We start from the raw sequence: 1,923 nt of genomic DNA, 5'->3' as shown, positions 1-1,923 counted from the left end.
TGCCTCCACTCCTCCCCCTCCCTCTATCTAGATTCAATGTAGATAAATTCCATCATGTATTTTTAATAAATGAGTTGAAATGAATCTTCCCTCTTTAAGTATAAATCTCCTAAGGAATCCTAAGATTAAGTTGTCAGCAGAAGGCCTGAGTTAGATTCAGTCACATAATATCTCCTTACTTTGTCCAAGGTCTGATCAGCTTAAAAAGTACTAAGAGAAGTATGCAGAAGTGTGTATTGGTGTAAATGTATGTTGTATCTGTGATTTTACTTCTATTCCAGTCCCATTCCTGCGGATTCCGGTCCCATTCCTGCGGATTCCGGTCCCATTCCTGCGGATTCCTGTGGATTCCTGTGGATTCCGGCGGATTCCGGTCCCATTCCTCCGGAATCCACCGGAATCCGCAGGAATGACCGGAATCCTGCAGGAATGGGAGGGGCACTGTAAAGTACTGCACCATTTGGTATGTTTTTCACTGTGTATTGTCATCAGTGTGCACCTCATGGGAATTTTACATGTTCACAGGTTGTAAGTTAGACTTGGCAGTGATACGGGTGAAAAGTATTCAGCCATATAAAATCCGATTTTCGCGATTTTACCGTTAACATGGTCTTCTCTGTACATACACTATATACAAATTGCAATGATATAAGAGTCTTTGAACATACCCAGTTCAGTAGACTAAAAGTGCACATGCGTCGAGTCTGAACATAGGACTAAGGCCTTGGAGCTGGCAGCAGTATGTGCCGTGACATTATACTTGGAGCCTATCTAGGATTCACCCACTATGAAATAGAGTATAGAGAAGCTCTAGAGTAAACCACCCAACGCAGGGACAAGATTGCATTACTACCAAGGGTTTAGAAACATGTAATGGATTTTTAATATGGAAACTCGGACTTTTATCCTGCGATAAATACTTCCAAGACTTCTAGAGGATAAACTGTATGTGGACATTGTGAAATAATGTTCTACTACTAGAAAGACTATACTGTGACTATGTAGTGTATGTATGAGGACCAAGCGTGGCCTGCGGCCATGTAAAGTGTCAAGTACGGCAATTCCCGCGTACGCATCAGAGAGTGATGTGTAGCATCGTCCAAGACGCTATGAAATGCGCACCTGGAAAGACATTAGGTAATCCAATCTGGAGACCCCCTGATAACTAAGAAAGTCATTTGAAGTCCTTCGGAGTACCATCCGATCTCCATATGATACGGAAACCGAGCCGAGGCATTTTGATCAAATAACCTCCGGAAATAAAGAAGCCGGCAGCTTGCTGCATATGTATCGGCCTGGCCATTGCTAAAATGACATGATACGTCAAATTGGTAACTGATGCCAAGAGAAAAGAAGCATAAGGAACCGGTCCGCGCCAAGGATAATTAAAAGCCGGACTATTAAATGTACACATCAAATACTGATGTGTTCATAAGAGAAAGATACCAACACTACAAAAACTGTAGTGTATCAAAGAAAGACACTATAAAACTATACCACATGATTATTAAAAGCTATTTATATTCCATTTGTAATTTCGGACTGATATAAACTGTAGAAAAACACATGTAAAAGCGTAGATAGGAGTTTTGGAGTATAAAAGGAGGGCACTGGCAGGTCAAAAAGGCAAGCAATCGTCCCCCGTTGACCAGCTAGTTGCACTCCAAGTAGAGACTTAGGAGGTGGACAGTTGTAATCAATTAAAGGAGATTTCTTCGTGGTCAGAAAAGTACAGTGTGAACGAAGCCAGCGTGCTTGGGAGTCAGCTTACTTGGAGACTTGAATAAGAGGTTTTTAAGCACAGTATCATTCAGACGAGACAGCGTACTCGTACCCTTTGTTTTGGAGCGTAGTGACATAATAAAAACTCAAGGGAGTTATAAAAGTCCGATAAATTCGTGTTTCGTGTCAATAAAGAAGTCT

The 1,923-nt window shown here is 41.5% G+C and overlaps 1 protein-coding gene across 1 annotated transcript in view; it reads right to left on the bottom strand.

The window, feature by feature from the left end:
• The window catches only part of LACBIDRAFT_333315 (uncharacterized protein), a gene marked incomplete at both ends in the record, with an annotated part of 1,498 nt that extends 1,038 nt beyond the window's left edge, over positions 1-460 (bottom strand). Inside the window, one exon of the mRNA XM_001887908.1 lies at positions 271-460. Coding sequence (XP_001887943.1) covers positions 271-460 — 190 coding nt within the window. The remainder of the gene's footprint in view (positions 1-270) is intronic.
• Between the last annotated feature and the right edge of the window lie 1,463 nt (positions 461-1,923).

Source organism: Laccaria bicolor, genomic scaffold (genome assembly GCF_000143565.1).
Source record: "Laccaria bicolor S238N-H82 LACBIscaffold_49 genomic scaffold, whole genome shotgun sequence".
NCBI lineage: Eukaryota > Fungi > Basidiomycota > Agaricomycetes > Agaricales > Hydnangiaceae > Laccaria > Laccaria bicolor.
Note: the sequence above shows the minus strand (reverse complement) of the source record. Positions and strands in the feature narration are given on the sequence as shown.